The sequence below is a fragment of the Tinamus guttatus genome, unplaced genomic scaffold, assembly GCF_059628265.1.
Source record: "Tinamus guttatus ecotype Peru unplaced genomic scaffold, ASM5962826v1 Tinamus_guttatus_pri_ptg000163l, whole genome shotgun sequence".
Taxonomy (NCBI): domain Eukaryota; kingdom Metazoa; phylum Chordata; class Aves; order Tinamiformes; family Tinamidae; genus Tinamus; species Tinamus guttatus.
In genome coordinates this window covers 75,084-98,869 of record NW_028288697.1, presented here as the reverse complement: position 1 = coordinate 98,869, position 23,786 = coordinate 75,084, and the positions used below count along the sequence as shown (strand labels likewise).

At 53.8% G+C, this 23,786-nt stretch overlaps 2 protein-coding genes across 2 annotated transcripts; one reads left to right on the top strand and one right to left on the bottom strand.

Annotated features, from left to right (window-relative positions):
* Positions 1-16,085: 16,085 nt before the first annotated feature.
* On the bottom strand, positions 16,086-20,528 carry LOC148595022 (glycosyltransferase 8 domain-containing protein 1-like). The gene is made up of 9 exons (XM_088522763.1): positions 20,437-20,528; positions 20,225-20,323; positions 19,730-19,946; positions 19,304-19,421; positions 18,714-18,798; positions 18,366-18,478; positions 17,654-17,820; positions 17,352-17,464; positions 16,086-16,751 (listed from the first exon to the last, which is right to left on the bottom strand). The coding sequence occupies exons 1-9, from the start codon at positions 20,450-20,452 to the stop codon at positions 16,561-16,563; spliced, it is 1,119 nt and encodes a 372-aa protein (XP_088378889.1). The 5' UTR covers positions 20,453-20,528; the 3' UTR covers positions 16,086-16,560.
* Positions 20,529-21,472: 944 nt separating this feature from the next.
* LOC104565242 (signal peptidase complex subunit 1) lies at positions 21,473-22,794 on the top strand. The gene is made up of 4 exons (XM_010211918.2): positions 21,473-21,523; positions 21,780-21,839; positions 22,180-22,266; positions 22,656-22,794. Exons 1-4 carry the CDS (start codon positions 21,488-21,490, stop codon positions 22,776-22,778), a joined length of 306 nt encoding a protein of 101 aa, XP_010210220.1. The 5' UTR covers positions 21,473-21,487; the 3' UTR covers positions 22,779-22,794.
* The last annotated feature ends 992 nt before the right edge of the window (positions 22,795-23,786 follow it).

Below are 23,786 nucleotides of genomic sequence, written 5' to 3'. Positions count from 1 at the left end.
CAGCTGGCGAGCTGTCCTATGCCCCACTCCAGGCTCCCAGCGTTACGTTGATCCCTGCAGAGGTGCAGAGGGGGAAAATGGGAGACGGGAAGGCGGCCACCGGACTTCTGACAAAGGATGCCAGCTATAAGTGCAAAACGCCCAATAACTTCTGCCCACCAGAGACGTGAGGGGGTGCAGGAGGAAGAAAGCGAGCCTGTCCCAAATAGAAGCCTCCTTAGATGCCCTCCAGAGCAAAGGCTTTGTTTCCCCCGGGGGCATTGGTGGCAGGTGCTTGAGAGCCCCATGGGAATGCAGGGACACCTGCAGCTCCTGAATGAAGGATCTATTCCCCTCCAGAGGCCGTCTCCAGAGGGCTTCCCACTTTCCAGGCAGACAGGACCCTGCACTACAAGTCCCTGAGCAGAGGGAGCAGTGGCCAAAGGAGCCTCGGGGCTCAGGGTAGCTGCAGGACCAGGACGCACAAGTCCTGGCTGCCACTCTGTTTCCCAAGCGCGACAGGACCCTCAGGCCAGGTTCTCGCAACAGTCCCCAGCCTTCTGCAGGGCCACAGTCCCAGGGCCCCAGCTGTTTCGTCACCTCACAGGTTCTGCGGCACCTGGCGAAGCAGCACCCAAAGCCCTTACCCTCAGTGGAGAGCTGCAGGAGCACTGGGAACAAAATGGAGTACACCGGATTGATGATCTCGGTCCAGAAGCCCTCCATCTTGGCTTCCCCCTTGTCCTTGGCTCGCTAGTCGAGCACGGAAGAAGGATTCTCTTCCGCGACCTCGCCAAGGACTCCTCTCTCTCCAATGAGCCCCTTGTTCTCAGGCTGTGAGAGAGAGCTTCCCCGAGCACTCCCACCGCCTCCTGTGTGTGCTCCTCGTCACCGAGAAGCTCCAAAGGACAGCAGTGAAGCAGAGCACGGCGAGCAGTGACCAGCAGCGCGCGTGCCTGGCAGGGAAGTGACAGGGCCCTGCCGGTCGCTGGGGGGTCACCTCCTTGTGATGCAGCGCAGGCCAGTGTGACCTCAGCGTGTGTCACCAGGGGCTGCCTGAGGGGAGCGGCAGCTGAAACAGCCAGGGAAGGAGCAGAGACATGTCCCCTCTCGCCCTGGCACACAGGCCGCTGCCTTCATCCCAGCCGTGGGGTCAAGGGTGAGGACAGACACATCAGCAGTGTGTCTAAGGGATGCCCAGGGCTGTGAAATGTCAAAAAGAGGGCAATGCTGTAGCTCTTTCCTCAAGAGTGCTCAGCAAGGTGTTGGATAGCGGGGATATGCTGTGAAAGAGAAGAGGAAAAACGGCCTTCGTGCACAGTGTCCCCTGCACTTTTTCCAGCTCCTGGACCCATCCCGAGGCAGCGGGTCCAAGTCTATGGCTGCGGGCACCTCCTGCCAATGCAGGCTGCGCACGGCCTGGGCACTGTGGCTCTCGTGGGTGGCATAGTGTGGTGTCCAAGAATGGGGACACTGGGGCAGGGCCGGGATTTCCTGTCCGTTTCAGGGAGCAGTGCTGGATTACAGTTTGTTTTTGGCTTTGTGGCAGGTTTGGGCCTTGTCCCATTTTGGGGAGCTTTTGTGCGTTTCAGTCTTTGTGGACTGGTGCAAATTGAAGGGGATGGTTGGCATTGCAGTGGGGCTGTTGTTCCGGGGGGGCGGTAGGAGAGACCAGAGGTCCCGCTCCAATTCTTCCTTGAAAACCAAGCACTGCTGCCACAACTCCAGGCCACTGAGTGTCCGTGGAAGGGTGCCAGGCTGTCCCCTAGCCCGTGCGGGGCTCTTCTCAAGTGGCTGAGGTCAGGAGGTGCAAGGGCCCTGGACACTCTGCTTGCTGCCAGGAAATCACCTGCCTTGCTGGGAATGTCCCCTCGGCAGCAGGGCAGACTGAGCACGTGGCCCTGGCCAGCAGCATCTCCTCCCTCTGTGAGAGAGGGAGAGCTCCTGGGCTCTGCACGGTGCAGAGAGGACCCAACATTTCTTAGGGCATGTCAACTCTGCTGCACAATCATCTGCCAAGAGGGAGCGAGAAAGAGCTTCCTGGTGGGCTCCTGTGGTGCTCAGATGCCATTGCGCAGGCAGGAGGGCATTCCAGCAAGTCCGGAGAGCAAGCTCAAGTTTCCAAATGCATCCCATATGCCTTGGTATCATCCCAAGCAGATTTTCTGCCTAGGGAAGTCCCCCTGCTCAATTCCAGATGCACATGCAGAGGTGACCTGAATGTCGTTTGGCGGCAGTGAATCTTACTTTGTTTAGCAGGAAGTCCTGTAGCCCTTCTAGTTTCCTGCTCTTTGACACATCAAGGAGTCTGGTGTTGTCAGGCCTGGCATGTCCATAAGAACCTTGAGCATACGATGCTTGTTGAGTTTCCTGCTCCTTTCTGCAAGATGCTTGTGATCCTGGAAGGGACTCGGTTGTGAAGATTGTCAGGAGAAAGAATGGCATTAGCTGCTCGGAGAAGAGGAGGGCCCTCCGTGGTGGCTGTTTCCTCACAAGCCATCCAAAGCGATGCAGGCATGCTGGCAGCAGCATCCTGAGGCAGGGATTTTAGGCCTTCCCGCCTGCTTAACCCCTGCGCGTGTTTAACTCCCAAACAAGGCTACAGCTGAGAGAAGAAGCCTGCCTCAAGTCTTGCGGCAGCCTTAGAAATGCCGTATGGATTGAGGGAGGCAGGAGCGTGTGGCCAGGCCTTGTCCCATAGCGTGGAGGGACGGAGGGCGGTGAAGGGATGGGGCTGTGCTTTCAAGGCATGGTGCGCGCTCCCCAGGCAGAGCCCCGTGCAGGATGAGGGAGCTGAAGGCAAGCAAGAGGGCTCTGCTTCACAGGAGCTGCCCACTGCTGTAGCCGCCAGCAGCTCCCTTGCAGAGGCGTGTGCGGAGCTCCAGCCCCATCCTCTACAGCTTCCTGCCTCACTGGCACAGGCTAGCTTTGGTGCAGCCCCTCCAGTCACACAGCAACTAGTACCTTCCCAGTATCAAGAGGGGAGTGACAATGACAGCCTCCGTTAGAAGGCATGGAAGACATCATCTTTCTGTTTGCCATGCAGAATGTAAGGCGACTTGTTTCTCAATGCGTATGAATGTGCATGTCTCAGGGCAGGAAGTGGCCAAGGTCTTCCCCAGGCCTTGATTTCCCCTAGCTGGGAAGGATGTTGTTTTGAGCCAAGGAAGCTGCCACGGGGTAGAGCAGCCGGGAAGGCTGCAGAGGGCTTCCCCCACAGGCGTGCTGGCTTTGCTTTGGCCTGCAGATGGGGGATCGGTTCTGCAGCGCAGGCATGTCCTCTCCCTGTGGGAGCCCTCCCAGCCTTGCTCAAGGCCTGTCCCGGGGAGCAGAAAGCAGAGCCGCAGTGCCCAGCATTATCTCAGAAACGGCTGCCTTGGAGGGCCTTTCTTCTTCCCTCTCTGTGGACAAGACAGGCAGGGTCCAGAGAGAGAGTGTCCCGGGATGAGCCCTCCCTGCTCTCCTTGCTGCCTTGTGCCGCCTGCCTGGCCCTCCAAAGCTGCCCCGGTGTTTCTTGCAAGCTTCACACTGCACCAAAAGGTGGCTTTCACCCGCTCAGAGAGGCACTTTATTTCCTGCGGGAAAGCCCTGGTTTGCTGTTGCCACGTGGCTTCTGGGCCCGTTGTTCTTTCTTTTGGATGTTGCTCATCAGCAAAGCACTGAGGGGTACAGGAGAAAGATGCTGAGTGAGTCATAACATGCAGGTGACTTGTGGAAATGCCATGACACATCCCAGCCCATATCCGTGCCTGGCATCCTGGGTTCAGGCGCAGACCTTCAGGCCAAGCTCCAAGGGCACTTCTGTGCCCTGAGGTAGAGGGGTAGCAAAAGAGGCCCTCCCACTCGTGTCATGGCAGTAAGGTCTTGGCTGGAACAGGAACCCGACTTTGGTTGGGAGCTACTTACCGGCGAGCCTCTTCCTCCCGCTTCAGCCTCTGCCGGTTTTGCTCCACCTTCTCCTTCCAGCAACTCCGAAGCACTTTGAAGGATGCCATGAGCTGCATGTTCTGTTTGGCCCGTGGTGGCACATATCTGCAAGAGGAGTAATAAAGTCCCTCTCCCGCTGCCTGGGCACCTTTGGGGCTTCTTCCCTCCCAACTCCTGCACCGCTTGAAATCAGGCTCTTCTGTGTGTCCTGCCCCACAGCTGAGGCCTTTGGGGTGCCAACATGTCCAGGGGGTCACGGTCCACCATGCTCCCAACCCTGGCTTGCAGCTCCCATGCCTCTCAACACTCACATGTGGGCTGGTATCTCTCTCTCTGCAGAGCTGCGCTGCTCACGGGGTTGGGGCTCCTTCAAACAACGGCTCTGTTTGGCAAGGGCAAGAAAAGACAAAAGGGTTTCAGGAGGGAGGAGAGCATGGGAGAGACGGCAGTGGCCCACTAGCAGGGGAGGCGTCTAGTCCTTGTCGAGCCATGCTCAGGCTAGACGAGGAGCTCATCCATACTGTCATCATAGATATTGGAATAGCTGGACCCCTGGGGCTCTGTTCCCTGTGCGCCTGGCTCCAAGGGGCTCAAGCCGGCTGCCGCAGAGAGCTGGTGTCCAGGTTGAGGCCAGACACACAGGCCGATGGTGCGGCCCACCCTCTGCCCCCAGGGTGGCCCCCTGTCTCCTTCTGGACCCACATTTGGGCTACAGTCCTCTCCTTGCTCGCAAGGCCTGGGGATCTTGGGGGCTTCTCCTCGCAGGCAGCATTGCGCCTCGGCCCTTGCTGAGCGCAAGACTCGGCGCCGTGCACGTGGGAAATGCACCCTTTTCCGAGGGCTCTCAAAGCATCCCCTACCTTTTCCTGCTGCTGGCTGCTTTCTTCCAGCACAAGGCGGTGCTCCTTTAATGGTGCTGGCTCCCACCTCTGCTTGAAGAGGGCAGCACGGGGAGGTCTTGGAGCGCGCTGCATGGGAGGGCAGGTGGTTTCCTAGGGAGGACACAAGATGTCAAGAAAAGTAATCCTGTGTGCTTGGAGAGGAGGCCTCATGGGCGGGGGACGTGTTGTCTTGTACTCTTCACCCACTCTTCTGCCCCTGCTCTTGAACCCCAGCGGCTCTTTGCCCCCTGCCAGCACAGCGGGAAAGCTGCTCTCATCCGCCCTAAGTGAGCAGGGACTGAAGAGGCACCCCCATGTCTTCTCTGCCTTCAAAGCCAAAGAGCACTGCACTTTTCTTAAGTGCAATGTCTGCACTTAAGAAAACCCCGTGAGAAATTCTGCACATGTTCTGTGCGCAGCCACACTGTTGCAGAAGTAGAGGCCACCCTAGGGCATTGCAGGCGACATCCCCAAGAGGCAGCAGAGTGTTCTAGGGAGCATACGCTGAGGGCCCTTGGCACAAGGGTCTTGCAGCACCAAGCTTCTGTGCTCATGAGGAGGATGCAAGAATTACCTTGGGCCCACTGGGCAGCAGTGCCGCAGCCCTACGAGCGGTGCGGGTAGGGCCAGTGCGAGGGGCAGCCGGAGGATGTGGGCGGTGCTCCACTTCCAGCTCCTTCTGGAGCGAGATGCCCACGATGTGGCCCAGCGGTTTCACAGGGTTCCTGAGAAGACACCAAGGGATGCAAGAGACGTTGAGGGCAAGGGGCGTTTGCTCGCGCAAGGGAAAGGAGGGCATTCCCTCCCATCTCAAGGGCCTTCTTCCTGTGGAAGACTCCTGCAGGGCTTTCCTATCAGCTCCCCACAACATTCTGGCACGCAAGGAGAATGTGGGCAGTGTGAAGCAGCCACGCAAATGGCGCATGCTCCCCTTGCAGCAAGAGAAGAGCCTTTTTCGTGTCATATGTCTGCAGTCACTGCAAGGCCCCACGGCCAGCATGTGCCAAGGGGCCCTCTCTGGTGCACAGGTACAAAGAAGCACAGCCCTCCACCTTTCTGCCAAGGCTCTCACCTGGCAGCAGGCTGCTTCTTGGGGCCTTGCCGAGTCCTGCCTGCCCCCCAGCTTGGCAGCATGGGCAGACACAGCTCCTGGCGCTGCTGCAGGCGCTTGTCAGGTTGCTGCTCTGCATGGAGGAAGGGAGGAAGGTCTTCAGCAGAGCCTACTGAGCAGCCCCTTTCCAGATGGCTGCTGTGAGGCAGCGCGGAGGGACGAGGAGGCAACGTGCCCCGCAGGCAGGCAGCTTTGGCCTTACCTTCACGGGGGGTGGAGCTGGTGCTGCTTCGCTCTTTGGCCTCCTCGTTCTCCTCAGGGAGAGGTGCAGCGGGGGCAGCCTTGTCTTGTGGGCTGCATTCCCCCACGAAGCAAAACCTGGAAGACAAGGCGAGTTGGAAGAAAGGAAGGGGCCTGTCTGCCCCTGACCACTCGCTGGTACTCATGCTTCTCCCTGCCCTCTGAGACCTCATCTCCCGGCATCTGCCTTGCCTCCACACAGCCTTCTTTGGGGCTGTTGGGCAGTGTCCCCTCAAAGGCAGAGAATCTGACTTCAATTCCTTGCAGCAACGCCCCTGGCACTGTGTGCTGCCAAGCAGGAGCTGGGAAGGTCCCCCGCGAGGCAGCCAAGGGCTGCAAAGGACACACACTCACCTGGGGAAGATGCGGACGTGCCTGGACGTGGTGCCTGGAATATGGATCTTCCCGCTGGGCTCCACAGGATCTGCCATCCAAGGTACCTGCAAGGCAGCACAGGCCCGTTGGGAGCCTTCCGAGGCAGCTTTGTGCCTGCGTTCAAAGGCAGCAGCCCCTGCCGCTGTTACAAGAGGAGCGTGTAGCTCCAAGCCCTCTGCACATTAGCCCTTTGCTCTGGAGTGCAGACGCTGCACAGCAAAGACTAGAGAGTGGCTAAAAGCCGTGGCAGGCGTTCCATAGAGACAGGCATCCAGGAAGACAGGGAGCGTTTTCCTTGGGAGTGAGGAATTTGGTGGGGCCAAGCACTTGGGAAGGTGTTTGCTTAGCCCGCCACCTGCAAGATGGCCCCTGAGGCTTCCCGAAGCACTGCAAGTAGGCCTGGAAAGCAGAGTAACTTACGCTGCGAAGGGCCGCAAAGAGGCTTGCCCTTTTCTCCAGCCGTTGGATGCAGCTGGCATAAAAGAGCATGCAGACCCTGTCTTTCTGGCGCGTCAGGACACCAATGTCCCGGAAGGCAAAGGCCACGTTGCACGTGCTCCTCAGGTAGAAGGAGAACAAGAGGATGGTCTCCTTAACACACTCCTCTACCACTCGCCGCGGCAAGGAGGTGACCAGGGACAGGAGCAGGTAGTTCAGCGGCTCAACGGTAACGTAGTCTGCAAGGAAGACAAACAAGGCGAATGCTAGAGCAGGACCTATTTCCGTTGCTGGGCCATCAAGGCACGGGGGTGGCGTGGAGCCAAAAGTTGGGGCAGCTCAGGGAAAGAGAGCGCTGCCTGCTGCATCACTCGCAACAGAAGAGTGCAGCCAAGGTCCTTCCCAAGCAGCAGGTCTCTGGGTGCTGGCTTGCGTCGGGGGAGCTCTACCTGTTTGCCCAGGTCTGCAGGGAATCTTCTTGCGGCCCCTTGCAAAGAGCAGGGAGCACACACCCACTCCGGGCACAATAGCAAGGGGAAGCGGAGGGTGGTCCCTGCTGACTCACCAGGGATGGTCACTTTGGGGCACGTGAGCCTCCCCGGCCAGAGCATTTGCAAGCCTGGTTTGAAGATGGGTCTTCGAACCAGGAGCACCTCTTCTGCACCCAGGATCAATGGCTCTTCCACTGTGCAGAAGGTGCCAAGACCCTCTACCAGAACAGCCTGCACACAGAAAAGACACAAAGGACGCCGCATAGGTATTCTGTTGATGCAAGAAGGGAGGAGCGTGTGAGTGAGGGCAGGCTGCTCTGTGCCCTCCCTGCTCTTGCAGTAAAGTAGAGCAAGACTTTGGAAAGCTTTGCAGCTGAGCCACTTGCTGCGGAGGTGCTGTCCTCACCCTCCTCTCCCCATTTGGTCTTCACTCTCCTCCAACTATTGCCTGCCATCTCAGAGCATCAGAAGATGCCAGGGCTCTCAGTGAGCACAGAGGCAGGAAAAGGCCTCTGCCTCTCTGCTTGGTCTCTCCATTCTAGCCACGAGGAAAGGAGAAGCCCCACGAGGAGACACACGCTTCCTCACACAAGATATGCACGTGGTTTCTCCCCCAGTTTTCTAAGGAGCTGCTCTGCAGCACCTGGCTGGTGGCAGTGCACTGCCGTGGTGCTGGGGGAAGATTGTTCACAGGGCCCAGGACACTCTGGACCAATGAAAGCCTCCAGAGCGAGGGGAAGCAGGACACCAGCCCACCTTGTTGAGCCGCAGCTGCTGGAGGATGTAATGGGACACAGCATCCCAGATCCTCACAATCTCTGCAAAGCAAGGGAAAGATGCGTCAGTGCCCGTGTCAGAAGGCTCCCAAGCTCTGCGCAAGCTGCTTCCCCCGGGGTAACCGATGCAGGCACGTTCAAACGAACAGAAAAGCCACGGGCCCAGCTGGCGAGCTGTCCTATGCCCCATTCCAGGCTCCCAGCATTACGTTGATCCCTGCAGAGGTGCAGAGGGGGAAAATGGGAGACGGGAAGGCGGCCACCGGACTTCTGACAAAGGATGCCAGCTATAAGCGCAAAACGCCCAATAACTTCTGCCCACCAGAGATGTGAGGGGGTGCAGGAGGAAGAAAGCGAGCCTGTCCCAAATAGAAGCCTCCTTAGATGCCCTCCAGAGCAAAGGCTTTGTTTCCCCCGGGGGCATTGGTGGCAGGTGCTTGAGAGCCCCATGGGAATGCAGGGACACCTGCAGCTCCTGAATGAAGGATCTATTCCCCTCCAGAGGCCGTCTCCAGAGGGCTTCCCACTTTCCAGGCAGACAGGACCCTGCACTACAAGTCCCTGAGCAGAGGGAGCAGTGGCCAAAGGAGCCTCGGGGACCAGGGTAGCTGCAGGACCAGGACGCACAAGTCCTGGCTGCCACTCTGTTTCCCAAGCGCGACAGGACCCTCAGGCCAGGTTCTCGCAACAGTCCCCAGCCTTCTGCAGGGCCACAGTCCCAGGGCCCCAGCTGTTTCGTCACCTCACAGGTTCTGCGGCACCTGGCGAAGCAGCACCCAAAGCCCTTACCCTCAGTGGAGAGCTGCAGGAGCACTGGGAACAAAATGGAGTACACCGGATTGATGATCTCGGTCCAGAAGCCCTCCATCTTGGCTTCCCCCTTGTCCTTGGCTCGCTAGTCGAGCACGGAAGAAGGATTCTCTTCCGCGACCTCGCCAAGGACTCCTCTCTCTCCAATGAGCCCCTTGTTCTCAGGCTGTGAGAGAGAGCTTCCCTGAGCACTCCCACCGCCTCCTGTGTGTGCTCCTCGTCACCGAGAAGCTCCAAAGGACAGCAGTGGAGCAGAGCACGGCGAGCAGTGACCAGCAGCGCGCGTGCCTGGCAGGGAAGTGACAGGGCCCTGCCGGTCGCTGGGGGTCACCTCCTTGTGATGCAGCGCGGGCCAATGTGACCTCAGCGCGTGTCACCAGGGGCTGCCTGAGGGGAGTGGCAGCTGAAACAGCCAGGGAAGGAGGAGAGAGATGTCCCCTCTCGCCCTGGCACACAGGCCACTGCCTTCATCCCAGCCGTGGGGTCAAGGGTGAGGACAGACACATCAGCAGTGTGTCTAAGGGGTGCCCAGGGCTGTGAAATGTCAAGAAGAGGGCAATGCTGTAGCTCTTTCCTCAAGAGTGCTCAGCAAGGTGTTGGCTAGCGGGGATATGCTGTGAAAGAGAGGAGGAAAAACGGCCTTCGTGCACAGTGTCCCCTGCACTTTTTCCAGCTCCTGGGCCCATCTCGAGGCAGCGGGTCCAAGTCTATGGCTGCCGGGCACCTCCTGCCAATGCAGGCTGCGCACGGCCTGGGCACCGTGGCTCTCGTGGGTGGCATAGTGTGGTGTCCAAGAATGGGGACACTGGGGCAGGGCCGGGATTTCCTGCCCATTTCAGGGAACAGTGCTGGCTACAGTTTGTTTTTGGCTTTGTGGCAGGTTTGGGCCTTGTCCCATTTTGGGGAGCTTTTGTGCGTTTCAGTCTTTGTGGACTGGTGCGAATTGAAGGGGATGGTTGGCATTGCAGTGGGGCTGTTGTTCTGGGGGTGCAGTAGGAGAGACCAGAGATCCCGCTCCAATTCTTCCTTGAAAACCAGGCACTGCTGCCACAACTCCAGGCCACTGAGTGTCCGTGGAAGGTTGCCAGGCTGTCCCCTAGCCCTTGCGGGGCTCTTCTCAAGTGGCTGAGGTCAGGAGGTGCAAGGGCCCTGGACACTCTGCTTGCTGCCAGGAAATCACCTGCCTTGCTGGGAATGTCCCCTCGGCAGCAGGGCAGACTGAGCACGTGGCCCTGGCCAGCAGCATCTCCTCCCTCTGTGAGAGAGGGAGAGCTCCTGGGCTCTGCACGGTGCAGAGAGGACCCAACATTTCTTAGGGCATGTCAACTCTGCTGCACAATCATCTGCCAAGAGGGAGCGAGAAAGAGCTTCCTGGTGGGCTCCTGTGGCGCTCAGATGCCATTGCCCAGGCAGAAGGGCATTCCAGCAAGTCTGGAGAGCAAGCTCAAGTTTTCGAATGCATCCTATATGCCTTGGTATCATCCCAAGAAGATTTTCTGCCTAGGGAAGTCCCCTGCTCAATTCCAGCCGCACATGCAGAGGTGACCTGAATGTTGTTTGGCGGCAGTGAATCTTACTTTGTTTAGCAGGAAGTCCTGTAGGCCTTTTAGTTTCCTGCTCTTTGGCACGTCAAGGAGTTCGGTGTTGTCAGGCCTGGCATGTCCATAAGAACCTTGAGCATACGATGCTTGTTGAGTTTCCTGCTCCTTTCTGCAAGATGCTTGTGATCCTGGAAGGGACTCGGTTGTGAAGATTGTCAGGAGAAAGAATGGCATTAGCTGCTCGGAGAAGAGGAGGGCCCTCCGTGGTGGCTGTTTCCTCACAAGCCATCCAAAGCGATGCAGGCATGCTGGCAGCAGCATCCTGAGGCAGGGATTTTAGGCCTTCCCGCCTGCTTAACCCCTGCGCGTGTTTAACTCCCAAACAAGGCTACAGCTGAGAGAAGAAGCCTGCCTCAAGTCTTGCGGCAGCCTTAGAAATGCCGTATGGATTGAGGGAGGCAGGAGCGTGTGGCCAGGCCTTGTCCCATAGCGTGGAGGGACGGAGGGCGGTGAAGGGATGGGGCTGTGCTTTCAAGGCATGGTGCACACTCCCCAGGCAGAGCCCCGTGCAGGATGAGGGAGCTGAAGGCAAGCAAGAGGGCTCTGCTTCACAGGAGCTGCCCACTGCTGTAGCCGCCAGCAGCTCCCTTGCAGAGGCGTGTGCGGAGCTCCAGCCCCATCCTCTACAGCTTCCTGCCTCACTGGCACAGGCTAGCTTTGGTGCAGCCCCTCCAGTCACACAGCAACTAGTACCGTCCCAGTATCAAGAGGGGAGTGACAATGACAGCCTCCGTTAGAAGGCATGGAAGACATCATCTTTCTGTTTGCCATGCAGAATGTAAGGCGACTTGTTTCTCAATGCGTATGAATGTGCATGTCTCAGGGCAGGAAGTGGCCAAGGTCTTCCCCAGGCCTTGATTTCCCCTAGCTGGGAAGGATGTTGTTTTGAGCCAAGGAAGCTGCCACGGGGTAGAGCAGCCGGGAAGGCTGCAGAGGGCTTCCCCCACAGGCGTGCTGGCTTTGCTTTGGCCTGCGGATGGGGGATCAGTTCTGCAGCGCAGGCATGTCCTCTGCCTGTGGGAGCCCTCCCAGCCTTGCTCAAGGCTTGTCCCGGGGAGCAGAAAGCAGAGCCGCAGTGCCCAGCATTATCTCAGAAACAGCTGCCTTGGAGGGCCTTTCTTCTTCCCTCTCTGTGGACAAGACAGGCAGGGCCCAGAGAGAGAGTGTCCCGGGATAAGCCCTCCCTGCTCTCCTTGCTGCCTTGCGCCCCCTGTGTGGCCCTCCAAAGCTGCCAGGGTGTTCCTTACAAGCTTCATACTGCACCAGAGAAAGCCTCACACCCAACCCAGAAAGGCAGTTGATTTTGCTGGGAAAAACACCATCTCACTTACGGTGGCCACTTCTCTTTCTTCTGGCAGCTGCGCAGCACTGAACCTCTCAGCCAAGCAGGAGAAAGATTGTTAGGCAGCCGTGACACGTAGTTACCAAACGAGCCGAAGCTCCAAGAGCATCCTTGTGCCCTGATGAAGGGGGCAGCAAAAGACCCTCTTTCCCTCGGAACGGGGTGAAAAGGGCTTAGCAGGGGCAGGGACCTTGCTTACCTTGGGAGCTACTTACCAGCAAGCCTCCCCCTCCAGCTGCAGTCTCTGGCAGTTTTATACCAGTGTTTCCTTCCAGTGTTTCCAGAGGACTTTGTAAGATGCCGCAAGCTGCAACATATGCTTTACTTGGGGCAAGAGATACCTGCAAAGTATCAACAAAGTCCTCCTGCTGCTGCTGCTACTCCCCCAGGGCCCCTTGGGGCTTCTTCTCTCCTCTGCCCCTGCACATCCCCACCAGCTGAAATGAGGGCATGTCGTCTGCCGTGCTCAGCAGCTGAGTGCCAGCACCTGCACAGGGTGGTGAGCCACCATGGTGCCAGGCCCTGCCTTGCAGCTGGCATGCCAGTGCGCACTCACTTGTCAGGGGGCATCCCTCTGTCTGGGGAAAAGTGCTGCTCATGGTGGTGTGCGGTCGTCAACACTTGGATCTGTGCGGCAAGGGCAAGAAGAAGAAACAGTTTCTTCGGGGAGGTGAGAACCGGGGAGAGAGCACTAGCCCACTCACAACAAGGCCAAGTGCAAGGTTCTGCACCTGGGGAGGAATAACCCGAGATACCAGTACAGGCTGGGGACTGACCTTCTGGAGAGCAGCTCTGCGGAGAAAGACCTGGGTGTCATGGTGGATGATAAGTTGACCATGAGGCAGCAGTGTGCCCTCGTGGCCAAGAAGGCCAATGGGATCCTGGGGTGCATTAAGAAGAGCGTCTCCAGCAGGTCGAGGGAGGTGATCCTGCCCCTCTACTCAGCCCTGGTGAGGCCACATCTGGAGTATTGTGTCCAGTTCTGGGCTCCACAGTATAAGAGGGATGTGGAGCTGCTGGAGAGAGTCCAGCGCAGGGCCACAAGGATGATCAGGGGCCTGGAACATCTGCCCTACGAGGAGAGGCTGAGGGAGCTGGGCCTGTTCAGCCTGGAGAAGAGAAGGCTGAGAGGGGATCTAATCAGTGTCTATAAGTACCTCAAGGGAGGGAGTGCAGAGGACGGTGCTGGTCTCTTTTCAGTGGTGGCCACTGATAGGACTAGAGGAAATGGCTGGAAACTGAAACACCAAAAATTCCATAGGAACTTAAGGAAAAATTTCTTAACAGTGGGGGTGACAGAGCACTGGAACAGGCTGCCCAGAGAGGTTGTGGAGTCTCCTTCTCTGGAGATCTTCAAAACCCGCTTGGATGCAGTCCTGTGCCACGTGCTCTAGGTGACCCTGCGTATGCAGGGGGGTTGGACTAGATGATCTCTAGAGGTCCCTTCCAACCCTAAGCATTCTATGATTCTATGAGGCGTCTAAGTGTTACAGAGCCATGCTCAGGCTATAGAAGCAGCTGGTGCAACCGGCTTCCCGGAGGATGCACCCTGGTCAGAGGGCTGTCAAAGGCATCCCGTAGGGTCTCTGTGTGGGCAGGGGCCACTTTGAGACATTGGGGAAGTGCTGGTTGTCGCTCTTGGCACTCTCTTCCACCCCTGCCCTTGAGCCTCACTGGCTCTTTGTCCCGTGTCAGTGCAGTGGGAATATCTCTCTCGGCTGCCCTAATGCAGCAGGGACTAAAGAGGCATGGGCACACGGGAGGGGTCCCAGCCCAGTGCGTATGGAGGCCCCAGAAGGCCACACAAAAGCCCACAGCCCAGTGCACACAGAGGCCCCAGAGGACCACACGAAAATCCGTAGGGGCCCCCCTCCAAGCAAGGAGGCCCTAGGAGGCTGCACCAAAGCCTGTAGGGGCCCCGGCTCAGTGAGCACAGAGGCCCAGCAAGGCAGCACCAAAGCCCACAGGGTCCCCTGGCCCAGTGCGCACGGAGGACCCAGGAGGCTGCTTGAAACCCCGTAGGGCCCCCCCGAACAAGTATGGACAGAGGCCTCGGGACGCTGAACGAAAGCCCATAGGGCGCCCCGGGCCCAGTGTGCACGCAGGTCCCAGGAGGCCACATGAAAGCCCAGAGGACCTTCCCGGCCCAGTGCACACAGAGGCCCCGGGCGGCTGCACGAAAGCCCGTAGCACCCCCCCGCCCCCAATCCCATGTGCACAGAGGCCTAGGGAGACCTCACGAACACCAGTAGGGCCCCCCCCAGCCGAGCGTGCACAGATGCCCTCAGAGGCCAAACGCAGGCCATAGGGCCCGTCTAGCACAGGGTACAAGGAAGCCCTTGGAGTCCACACCAAAGCCCATGGGGTCCCCCTAGCCCACTGCACACAGAGGCCCCAGGAGGCTGCACAAAAGCCTGTAGGGCCCCCGCAGCCCAGTGCGGCGCATAGAGGTCCCCAAAACCTACACGAAAGCCTGTAGGGCCACCAAGGCCATGTGTGTACGGAGGCCCCAGGAGGCAGCACGAAAGCCCGTAGGACCCGCCCCCCCGCCCATTGCGTATGGGGGCCCTTGGAGGCTGCACAAAAGGTCGCAGGGACCCCCCGGCATGGAGGCCCCGGGAGGCCACATGAAAGCCCATAGGACCACCCCCACCCAGTGCACACAGAGGCCGCTGGGGGCTGCACAAAAGCCCATAGAGCTCCCCTGGCCCTGTGGGCACAGAGGTGCCGGGAGGCCATACGAAAGCGCATAGGGCCCCCCTGGCCCAGTGCACACAGAGGTTCCAGGAGCCCGCACGAAAGCCCACAGGGCCCCTCAGCCCCAGTGTGCACGGATGCCCTTGGAGGCCAAATGAAGACCTTAGGGCCTCTCCAGCACAGTGTACACGGAGGCCCCGGGAGGCTGCATGAAAGCCCGTAGGGCCCTCCTGCCTACTGCACACACAATCCCCAGGAGGCCTGGGGGGGCCCTAGAGGCTTTGGTGCAGCCTCCTGGGGCCTCCGTGCTCTCTGGCCCAGGGGGGCCATATTGGCTTTCGTGCAGCCTTTGAGGGCCTCCCTGCGCACTGGGCCGGAGAGATCCTATGGGCTTTGGTACGGCTTCCCCCCTCATTTGCTTATTGCACCCTAATTGCTCTTAGTCATCAAAAGCCAGAGAGAGAAGCGATGGAGAAGTAACTGAACACAGCATCAGAATCCACAAAAAACAGCAATGGATAAGCAATGAGAACTATAAGCAACAAGTACAAAACGTCAGGCATTTTTTAGGCTAGAAAATCCCTTTAAATTATAGGCTAGTACTTAAAACACATATAGACATAAAAATGCCCTTTAGCTCATGGTTGCCCTCTATCTCAGCCAGTCTCTATTCCCCATCATTATTAATGCAGAGCCTTTTCTTTAAACATTTTACACTAAGTCTATTGAGGACAGTGTTCACAAGATTAAATACAGCGAAAATGATCCCAATTTGAATTCAACCCTCTATTAAAAGGAATAATTGGCAATACAGCTACTAGAATATATCACCTAATTAACACTCAGACACAAGACTACAATTCTTAACTACTTACCTATAGAAAATAAGGTGCTGGGCAGCAGGCTACAACAGGGAAATACCTTCTGGCTTGAGGAATTTAAAAGGGCCAACTGAAGCATGTTGGGAAAAATTTATTTAGCAGAATATCACCTGAGAGTCAATTAAGAGTAACTTAACAGCAAAATTAAATCTGTAACTCATGTCACCCAAGCCAAAAGGTAAACACATCCTTTTGGAATGAGATTGCCTCTCAAAGCTTAGAACAATTGACTTCAACTTCAATCTCTTAATACCCTAAGTGCAATGGAAACAAGCTTCCAGTACCACACTAAAATTTTAGAGACTGCCATTTTGCTGAGATTGGAGTCAAGATGTTAAAATCAGCTTTTATTTTTGAAAAAAAAAAAAAAAGTTTTCTCCACAGCTTTACACAAAATGTTTAGTGTTCACTGGCAGTTAAAACCACTCCATGTAGTGAAATCATATTTGAAAACTAGCCAAAAGCCCAGATTCCTTTTTTTCAGAAAGACTTAAACAGAAATGTATGAGAAGAATCCTCATGCAAGAAAGTATTGCTGAGTAAACTATTTCACAGAATAAGAAAGCAAGAAACATCAATAACAACAATAATAATAACAAAAATAAATCTGCAGCTCTTAATTACAGTACCTTACTGTGAAAGACTTGCATGGTGCAAGCAACCTGTTATTTGGAACTATTTATTTCTGTAGCTGACCAGAAAATCCATTCTTGTAAAAGATTTGTACTGGAACAGAAGAACGTACAACAGACAAATGAACTAACAAAAATGCTAAGTTATGGAGATGTTCCTTTGCTTTCTGAAGTGCTGCCAGAGAAGCATCTTCAGTCACACAGGCAAAATGAGGCTTCTTTGGGACTGCATATTTTGGGTTACAAGCACTACAGCTGCCTAAGCGCATCTCTGTGTGCTTGAGAAGGCAAGGACTGCTTTATAACACTAGTTGGCTGAAAAAAACCTGCTCGAGTCCAAAGGTTTCCTGAGAAATGCCATCGGTGAATACGATTTCTTCTACTTAGCTTCATGGGCTTTCGAGTGCCTGCGGAGCAGGCTGAACTTGCCCGTGGGGTCAGGAACGTACCACTTCTCCCAGACCTCGGCGTACGAAGCCGTTCGTCCCCACGGTTTGAAGTGTCCGTTCCAGTGGAGCAGCTTAGCAGATTTCACAAACTGAGGAGAGTATCTTTTTCCAGCACTAGACCCTAGACAGAAAAAGGAGGATTAGTGCCTGATAAAAGGTAGCTGGAATACCAACGTGCTGTATTAAGTTTTTTTTTTTTTTTTAAAAAAGAATTTCCTGACATTTATGGAGCAAGGATTTGGTACGTGAGGCAAACTGAAAGACATGCTGAGGTGCAATTAGATGCTGCTATGATCAGTCTCAGAGCTAATCTATCTTACTGTACTGCTTGAACTTCCAAGCTCTTTTAAAACACTCTCAGGGTTGCTGTATTCAAAACCAAAGAAGTCCCTCTTCAGCACCTGAGTTTTACCAGCAGCAAAACAGATACAATGTCTCTTCCTCCGAACAAGCTAGGAAGAAATATCTAGGAACACTCCTGATGCAATACATATGTGGGAAAAAAAGGGCAACTTGGGAGCAAGTCCATTCAAGGGCAAGCAGTTGAAAAAGGAACCCAGAGGACCAAGGTGCAAGGTGATACTGCAAAGCGGATTGTGCCTTAAAGCATGGAATATAAAGAAAAGATCCCTTTGCCACATCCTCAACCAAAAGTCCAAGTACAGATCTGAAAACACATAAGGGGAGAGCAAATGAAGGGTCCCAAGTGTTTCATACTTACCAAGATGCCGGACGTTCCACATGGGATCAATGCTGGAATGTTGCTTGTAAAACACGATGAGCAGCGGAGGGGTAGTGATGCTGCCTGCCAGAGTCCGACTGTACAGCTCCTCTCTTCAAGGGAAGAGACAAAGACGTTGGCAAAGGCTACAGCCCTAAAGGGGTTGATTTCACGCACAGCTACACAACAGGAGGTAGCATGTGTGAAGCTGCAAACATCTACATGGCCTTTCATTTCACGGTGAAACGGCATCACCATAACACAGCCCCTGGCCCAGGCAGCCCCGCTTTGGGAGCACTTACGCTACATTCAGTGTCATCCACTTCTCCAGCTGCTTGGTGATGTTTTGTAATTTCCATTCGGTCAAGTTGGCAACAAAAACTCCTGGGTTGAAAGAGCAGGTGCTGGCTTTCATGGCAAGCTTTCGGATGGTTTCTTTTTTGTAATCTAGAAATCCAATGTAATTATACTGAAAAAAAAGAGTAGAGATTAATTTAAAATATCATCAAATTCACTTAAAGAAAGTTTTTTTTACAGCTATTAACAGTCTGGCATGCCATAAACTGTTAAAGCAACTTTCTCTTCTTTTAATGCATTGGAAAATGCTTAAGATGCCAAACATGATTACAGAAACTATGTAATTAAGGAACACTACCTATTCTTAATGTCCACAATCTGAGACAATCAATACCACTCCCTGAAAAACCTCCTTTATACACTCACAAATTAAAAAAATTACCTTTCCATTGTTCAAGAACTCCTGCTGTTCCAAACTGAGCATCATAAAGCACAGAAGAACTGAAAATACTTTTTGTGTGCCTCACTAGAAACTGTAGGTGTAATTTGTAACACAAATACCAGAGTAAACTGATTTGAGTAGGTACAGTCAGACCTCTACATTCTACTTCCACTGCATTTGGAAGACAACCTGCAAAAATGTTAGAACAACCAAGTGCCCAGTTCCAAAGGAAGGAATCTGCACTGTTGTTACTACTGAATCAGAATAAATCCAACCTGATTCCCTGCTCCGTGAACAGCAAATTTATTAGTTGTCGAGTCGCAATCATCTGAAAATGCAGCTGCATGTCCAGGTTTCAGTGGGGTGTTGTAAAGTTCAAGAATATCATCTGAAAAAATGAAATAAGCACAGAAGAATTATAAGCCATCATCTTGCATAAGGCTTAGGTGGCTTTTTGTTTAGTCCATTCCTACAGCTGATAAAAGCAGTTGGTTTAATCCAGTTTGTTCATATTTACAGAATTTTTACATCTTCCTTCGAAGCAGACATGTTTGGTTGCTGTCCAAGGCACTGTCCTAACCCCAGCATAGAGAGGACTGGCAAAGGAAGGAAGGTCTCCATACCTTGCACGATGATATCGTCGTCCACGTAGATGGCCTTCTCTGCATGAGGCACCAGACTGGGCAAGTAGAATCTTGCAAATGTTAACTGTGAAAGCATGAGAGTAAGAAAAATAAGGAATTGTTCAAATAAATGTGAAGTTGACTGATACTCTCGACACTTACCTAACATCCAAGAAGCAAAACAGGCAGCAATATCCTAGGAGTTATTTGATACAAACATGTTCCATCAATTTAATAAAGCCCAGTTTCCTAGGAACATGCGCATTGACAAAATGACTTTTAAAACTCATCGACATTATGATTTCCTACATTTGCATATTTCTGGCATGTTTGACAAGAAAGCTGCTAGATCTCACTGTAGAAATTGGCAAAAAATATTACTAATAGGTGCATCTATAGATACTTAAATTCATCTCCTACTATCTGAAAGTTTGCTCTTAGTGTAATTGTAGGAATTTGATAATAAAAGATTTTTTCTGCAGAAATCTGAAGATTCCTTCACTTCCAGTTGAATTCAAAAGCCACTGGAGGCAGTCATCAACATTTGTTGTTACTAACCACTATTTGCAAAAAGGAGCTAAGAGCCTCACCGGTTTCAAGGTGTCTGCCTTTCCAGAGGCCACTTGCACTTTCCCTTCCAAGACACCTGGATCAAAATGCAAAATTCGGTATTTCAGATTTTTCAGAGCAGTGTTACTCAGCCACAGCCTGCGAACAGCAGAAAGGCAAAGATTTTGTTGAATGAAACAAAATCAAAGAGAAGCCTGATATCATATTTACTGTAACGCAAATCTTCATCTGGCCATTCATTTCCCTCTCTAAAAAACATATGGATTCCATGGAGTCTAAGTCATCATTTCAGTGGTGTCCCTTATGACTGTGGGGACTTGCTGCGTGCTATGACACATGAACACACGTGGCACATTCGGGAGGGCAGCACTGGGCAAAGCATCTTTCAGAAGAGGATGAGATCAAGTTTGACAGTATCGTGGGAGTCTAATGGAAAAAATCATTACCTCAAGTGATCCACAGTATCATTCAGAGTAACAATGTAGAAAACCACGTTGGATCTGGTGTTCTGATAAATACTGTTCATGGCTGCAATTGCACCCCCGAGCCTCTCATCCGATGCTGCGATGACCACAGAAATCTCCTTATCATTCCTTCCATCTATCAACCTCTGGGGAATTGCAGGGATGAAATCTATAGGTTGGAGTCCTAATGGGCTTGAATCTGCAGAATAAGATTGGCATATTTGTTTTATGCAAAATGGAATACAGTAATTATTACTATGTTAAAATTCACAATGTCTCCAAATATTTTCATATGCTATTCTATATTCCATAGAATATTCTATTTACTAGAGTGCAAAAATGTATCCTGTGATGCAGATGATCAATCATTATCACACAAGTTATTCCTGTAGCAAAGTGGTTTATGCCTTGCCAGAGCACATATTTTCCCATTGGTCTTAAAAACACACAAAAGAATAAAATAAAAGCTCAACATACCTGACAATTCCCGTTTCAAGAAGTCGCTGAGGCCTAGGAGGTTATGATGAAGAACTAACAGAAATATAACAACCACCACTATGAGGATGGAAATGTTCACTGGAAATTTAAAAAGGTGGGGGGGGGGAAAAAAGGCTATTAAAATAACTGGAAAGACCAGGAACCTCCGAAAAGGTTAACAAAAGAGTTAGAAACAAATCACGCACACATACCTTTCCTCAAGGTCATTTTCTCCTTGTGGTTTTATTCACCAGTAGTGCCAGCTTTTCTGCAGATCTGTAACAGAAAACACAGGACAGTCACCTGCGCCCTGCGGTCAGGGCTGTGGCCAGCGGCCTCGGAGCGCATGGAGTACACGGGGCACACGGAGCGCGGTGCCTTCTCCTCGGGGAGACAGAAACTGCGTGGAGCTTTAGGAACCAGCCATGGCCTCTACACAAGCGCGGCTACCTGGACACTTGCAGCTCTTGCCTCACTTACACGGGGATAACAAATCCCTTTGGTTGAAAGGGATGGGAAACGACAACTGAAAGTCATGGGCTCCATGCAGCTCACGGATGCGCACTGGACGCGTCCCAGCAGAGAGGAATGCTTCCTCCTGTGCTTCCCTGCCAGGGAGTTTCCGCGGGACCCAGCAGCTAACAACTCACATCAGATCCTAGCGGGAGGATTTGGGCTTCCCACGCGCAGCTCTGCCCCACAGGACCCACCGGCGGATCGGGCTGAGGCGGCACCGCCGAACGGCTCACGGGAGTGCGAAGGAAGGAACCGCCACCACGTTACAGGAGAGGGGGGAAAAAACGTCCCCGCAAGGGAATATTCCTGCCTCTGTGCCCAGCCTCGACGCTTGTTAGTCGTTATTGCAACTCACTCGTTATTGAACCGCGCAGCCGGAGCCGCCGCCAACCGCCACCTCGGCGGCCGCCCACGCCCCCCGCGCCGCCAGGCGCCCGCGGAGCTGCCGGAGGGTCGGGCCGGGGCGCGCGCGCCGCGCCCGCCTGGCTCGGGCGGCCCCCCGGAGCTGGGGCCGCCGCGGGAGCGCGGGGCGCTCGGGGCCGCGCGAGCGACGCCGCTCCCGCACAGGCGGCAGCGCGGGCACCTTCCCGGCTGCGCAGCGCGGGGCCCTGAGGCGGCCGTTGCGCGGCGGGGGCGGCGCGGGAGGCCGGGCCGGCCGCGGGGCGGTGCGCGGCGCGGAGCGGCGGTTCCGGCCACCTCAGCGCTCGCCGTGCGCCGCCGCCCGGGCGCGGGGCCGCCGCCGCCGCCATGCTGGACGTGCTGCGCTCCATCCCCACGCAGATGGTAGCGCTGGCCTCCGTTTATCGATTTATTAATGTATTGATGGATTTGTTGGGGCGGTGGCGGCGCTAGGCCTCCCTGGGCCTCCTTCGGGAAAGGGGAAGCCCTCGCGGGCGGCCCCTTAACGGGGCGAGAAACCACGGGGAAGGGCTGCGATGGAGCTGTTATAAAGCCGTTATGTTGTGGGTGCTCAAAAAGGGGAGAATAAACAATTGGGTTATTTACACGTGTGCTTTGTGACCCACGTGTCTCTCCGCAGGACTACAAGGGCCAAAAGCTGGCGGAACAGATTTTCCAAGGAATCATTCTCGTCTCTGCAGTGAGTATGCTAAAACTGTAGGTAATAACCAAAAAATAAAGCTTGTTTTGGGCCTAGGGGATTTTTGGATAGTTTGGCTTACCTGGATCAGTTAAAGCTTTAGACAGAGTCGAGGTGGGGGGTGAAATGGAATAAGGACTTTGCTTCTTTCTGTGTTTTAATTTCATCGTTGGCCTGCAGTGCTGAAAACAGTGTTAGGAAGACATATGAAACCTGGCCTTTAAAAAACCCAGATTTTCTTCTCAACTCTTTGACCTCTCCCACTCCAGCTAGCTTAACCATAGAAGACCGTAATATATAGCTTTTTATGGTATATTTAATGATTTTCTTTTTTTGTAAGGTTATTGGTTTCATCTATGGCTACATCACTGAGCAGTTTGGATGGACGGTCTATATAGTTATGGCTGGTTTTGCTTTATCATGTCTGGTAAGTTTGTTTTTAAGAAGTCGGAAGAAATGTGCGCTATTTAACCTGAAATGCTAGTTCAGTTAAGGAAGGCCCAGGCACCTCTTTGCACGTAATTGATTGGTAAAGAGAGAGGTGTAGCTGTGTTGGGACCTGCAGAACGCAGTGCTCCTGGGCTTGCCTGGTGTGTTCTTTTCCTCTTCTCGTCTGCTAGTCACATTTCAGATAATACTGTGGTTTAAAACTACTACCTAACACTGAATTGCTTCTCTACTTCAACTGAATGTTCACTTCAAGTCAGAGTGAGAGCACTGATACAGGACAGCGGTGCTTTCCGTGGAGAAGTGACTGCACAAAATACTTGCCTGTAGTCTTGATTTACTGTTTCAACTTCAATCCCTTTCTCCAAGCTAACGCTCCCGCCATGGCCCATGTACCGCCGCAACCCTCTGAAGTGGCTCCCCGTCCAGGATTTGGGAACAGAAGATAAGAAGCCAGCTGACAGAAAGCCAAAAAGGCACACTAAAAGCTAAAGAATGTTGCTTTTTTTTTTTCCCCCCATGATGTTACAGTGTAGCATTTAGCTTTATTAAATTTTTAGTACCTTTCTCCTGGGAGATGCTTTTTGGCATAATGTGTGTTTTTTGGTTGTTTTTGCCTTGCTGATTTATGAGGATGCCAAGATGTGCAGAGAGGAGGAGGGCTCTGTAACCTTGGCTGGTGTTTCAATGAACTCACAGGGAAAGTGGTAGGAGGGTGATAAAAGGCTATGTGAGGTCATATGTCACCCCCCTATTTTACTGACAAAGGAACACTGGCCAGGAAAGCATTAAATCAAATGTCATTAAGCTGTTGCCATAGCCTAAAACATTATTTTAATACAAGTTTCACTGTTTATAATAACTTGTTTGAAGTATCAGCAGTGACACCTAACTCCCTCTTTTCCACCCTTTGCCCCAAATCATAGAATCACAGAATGGTGAAGGTTGGAAGGGACCTCTAGAGATCATCTAGTCCAACCCCCTGCACACACAGGGTCACCTAGAGCACATGGCACAGGACTGTGTCAAAGCAGAGTTTGAAGATCTCCAGAGAAGGAGACTCCACAACCTCTCTGGGCAGCCTGTTCCAGTGCTCTGGTACCCTCACTGGCAAGAAATTCTTCCTTAAGTTCCTGTGGAACTTTTGATACTTCAGTTTGTGTCGATTTCCTCTAGTTCTGTGGGTGGCCACCAGTGAAAAGAGGCCAGCACCATCCTCCTCACTGCCTCCCTTGAGGTACTTCTAGACACTGCTCAGGTCCCCTCTCAGCCTTCTCTTCTCCAGGCTGAACAGGCCCAGCTCCCTCAGCCTCTCCTCATAGGGCAGATGTTCCAGACCCCTGATCATCCTTGTGGCCCTGCGCTGGACTCTCTCCAGCAGCTCCACATCCCTCTTGTCCTGTGGGGCCCAGAACTGGACACAATACTCCAGATGCGGCCTCACCAGGGCTGAGTAGAGGGGCAGGATCATCTCCCTAGACCTGCTAGAGACACTCTTCT

Coding starts and splice junctions, on each gene's coding strand:
- LOC148595022 (XM_088522763.1), bottom strand. Junction 19,947..20,224: donor CTTGAAACGGGAATTGTCAG/GTATGTTGAGCT, acceptor CTTATTCTGCAG/ATTCAAGCCCATTAGGACTC. Junction 18,799..19,303: donor AGGCAGACACCTTGAAACCG/GTGAGGCTCTTA, acceptor ATGCTTTCACAG/TTAACATTTGCAAGATTCTA.
- LOC104565242 (XM_010211918.2), top strand. CDS start 21,488: ATGCTGGACGTGCTGCGCTCCATCCCCACGCAGATG. Junction 21,524..21,779: donor GCTCCATCCCCACGCAGATG/GTAGCGCTGGCC, acceptor GTCTCTCCGCAG/GACTACAAGGGCCAAAAGCT. Junction 22,267..22,655: donor GTTTTGCTTTATCATGTCTG/GTAAGTTTGTTT, acceptor CCTTTCTCCAAG/CTAACGCTCCCGCCATGGCC.